Source organism: Athene cunicularia, assembly GCF_003259725.1.
Source record: "Athene cunicularia isolate RWA chromosome 1 unlocalized genomic scaffold, athCun1 chr1_part1, whole genome shotgun sequence".
In the NCBI taxonomy this organism is placed as follows: Eukaryota; Metazoa; Chordata; class Aves; order Strigiformes; family Strigidae; genus Athene; species Athene cunicularia.
The window spans coordinates 125,053,229-125,055,251 of record NW_020799091.1 but is presented as its reverse complement, the minus strand read 5'-3'; the positions used below and the strand labels follow the sequence as shown (position 1 = coordinate 125,055,251).

General features: G+C 50.2%; 1 protein-coding gene across 1 annotated transcript in view; it reads right to left on the bottom strand.

The window, feature by feature from the left end:
* Positions 1–1,819, bottom strand: part of NDUFB4 (NADH:ubiquinone oxidoreductase subunit B4) — a 4,279-nt gene extending 2,460 nt beyond the window's left edge. The window contains exon 1 of the mRNA XM_026847103.1: positions 1,752–1,819. Coding sequence (XP_026702904.1) covers positions 1,752–1,819 — 68 coding nt within the window. The remainder of the gene's footprint in view (positions 1–1,751) is intronic.
* Positions 1,820–2,023: the final 204 nt, after the last annotated feature.

Here is a 2,023-nt window from a genome sequence, read left to right as displayed (position 1 = left end):
GCGGGGAGCGGGGAGCGGGGAGCGGGGAGCGACCGCGTCTGGCGCTGCGCTGAGGGGTCGTCACCTCAGGGGAGGGTGCGTCCCTGGTGACAACGCTCCCGGCAGGTTCAGTGGCCTGTCCCCTTCCCCCTGGAAAGAAAAGGGCCTCCCGGGCAGAGCTGAGCTGTGAGGGGTGTTGTGCTGCTGAGTTTGCGGTGTGTGCCGGGGGTAACGGGGCGGCCATCGCTGGGCTCCCTTTCGCGGTCCTAGACCGTGCATGTTTGCCTCACTGCAAACAGGACATGGAGTGACTCAAGCGTGTCCAGTGAAGGGCAACGGAGCTGGTGCAGGGTCTGGAGCACAGGTCTGATGGGGAGCGGCTGAGGGAACTGGGGGGGTTTAGTCTGGAGAAGAGGAGGCTGAGGGGAGACCTCATGGCCCTCTACAGCTCCCTGAAAGGAGGGTGCAGAGACGGGGGATGAGTCTCTTGAACCAAGGAACAAGCGCCAGGACAAGAGGGAATGGCCTCAAGCTGTGCCAGGGCAGGGTCAGACTGGCTCTTAGGAAATATTTCTTTGCAGAAGGGGTTGTTGGGCGTTGGAATGGGCTGCCCAGGGCAGGGGGGGAGTCCCCATCCCTGGAGGGGTTGAAGAGTCGGGTTGACCCAGCGCTGAGGGATCTGGTGGAGTTGGGAACGGTCAGGGTGAGGTTCATTTTGGGCTGGAGGAGCTTCAAGGGCTTTTCCAACCTGATGATTCTGTGATTTCAATGAAATATTGAGTATTACATAAGTGGTGTGTCACAGGTGGGCTGGCAGTTGCAAAATCCTGCTGTTTATTGACTTACAGCTTCAAATCATCTCTGATTCTTCAACCATGGCCAGGCTGGTTGGATATGCTGCCAAATAACCTTTAGGATTATCCTGTGGCAGCTCACCATCCTGATGAACTTTAACTGACAGCTTTACAAATCACCCTCTGCTGATGAATACAAGGCGAAGAAAGCAAGTTCTTTAGGAAGGTTCTGTCTTGTTGGTATTAAGAGCTTTGTTCTCCAGAGATGTGAAAAATAGCAAGTTTTCTTTCTGGAAAAAAGTTGCCAGTAAACAAGTTTTCTGCTGTTTTTTCTTCTTTTGGTATACAAAGCAATGATAGCAGTTATGCTGATTGGAACCAAGCAAGTTAATGCTGTGTATATATAGTTATGGCCTCATTTACACTGGGGTAACTCTACAGACTCAGGTAATGTTGAATGAGAGATTACAGTTTGGTCCTAAGCACACACAAAATAATATTGCTGACTTTATTTAAGATGTTGTGCTTTGGCACCGCAGTAATAGAGCAGAAGCTCTGCCTCGCATCTTATGATTTCACCCTTCTTTTATCTAAGCACTTGGAAAACAGATGATCTCCTCTTGGTCTGAGCAGCTAATGAGGAGCTGGGGCTTTGCAGCTTGCTTCCAGCAGGATGAAATACAAGTTGGATATTCCTGCAGTTTGTGTACCTTGAGCACAGCCCCCCAGCAGCAGGTACTCTTTCCTCTCTCTAGTACAAGTCTGCAGTCCACTCAGAAACTCTCTCCCAGTGTTTCTTCAGCTTTTCCACTCACATTTTCTTCATGAACACAAAGCTGCAAATCCAAGTGAAAACCAAGCTGCTTCATTTGCAGTCAGCTCCCAAGGAGGTACTTAACATGCCCTGCTGCTTTGTTTCCCAGGGCTTTCAGCTTGGGACAGTGGCTTCTGTTGCACCAAACAATTTACTCCCTTTACCTTCCCTCTTTGTGACCATAAGATTTAGTGAGCTCCATGATTCCAGTGCCATGATTACCTATCTCCATACCGGCATGTGGAGAGCCACTTTAGCAGCACTGTTACATATGCCAGCAGCACTGCCGTGTGGCACTCCTGTGGTACTTTCATCTCTGAGGGTTCCCAGAGGCTTGACAGCCCATGCATGGCCTACTTCTTTAAAAGCTGTTCCTCCCTGCTCTCTCTTATTTCTTAATAAATGACACATGTGGCCTTGAAACAGAGAGATTCCT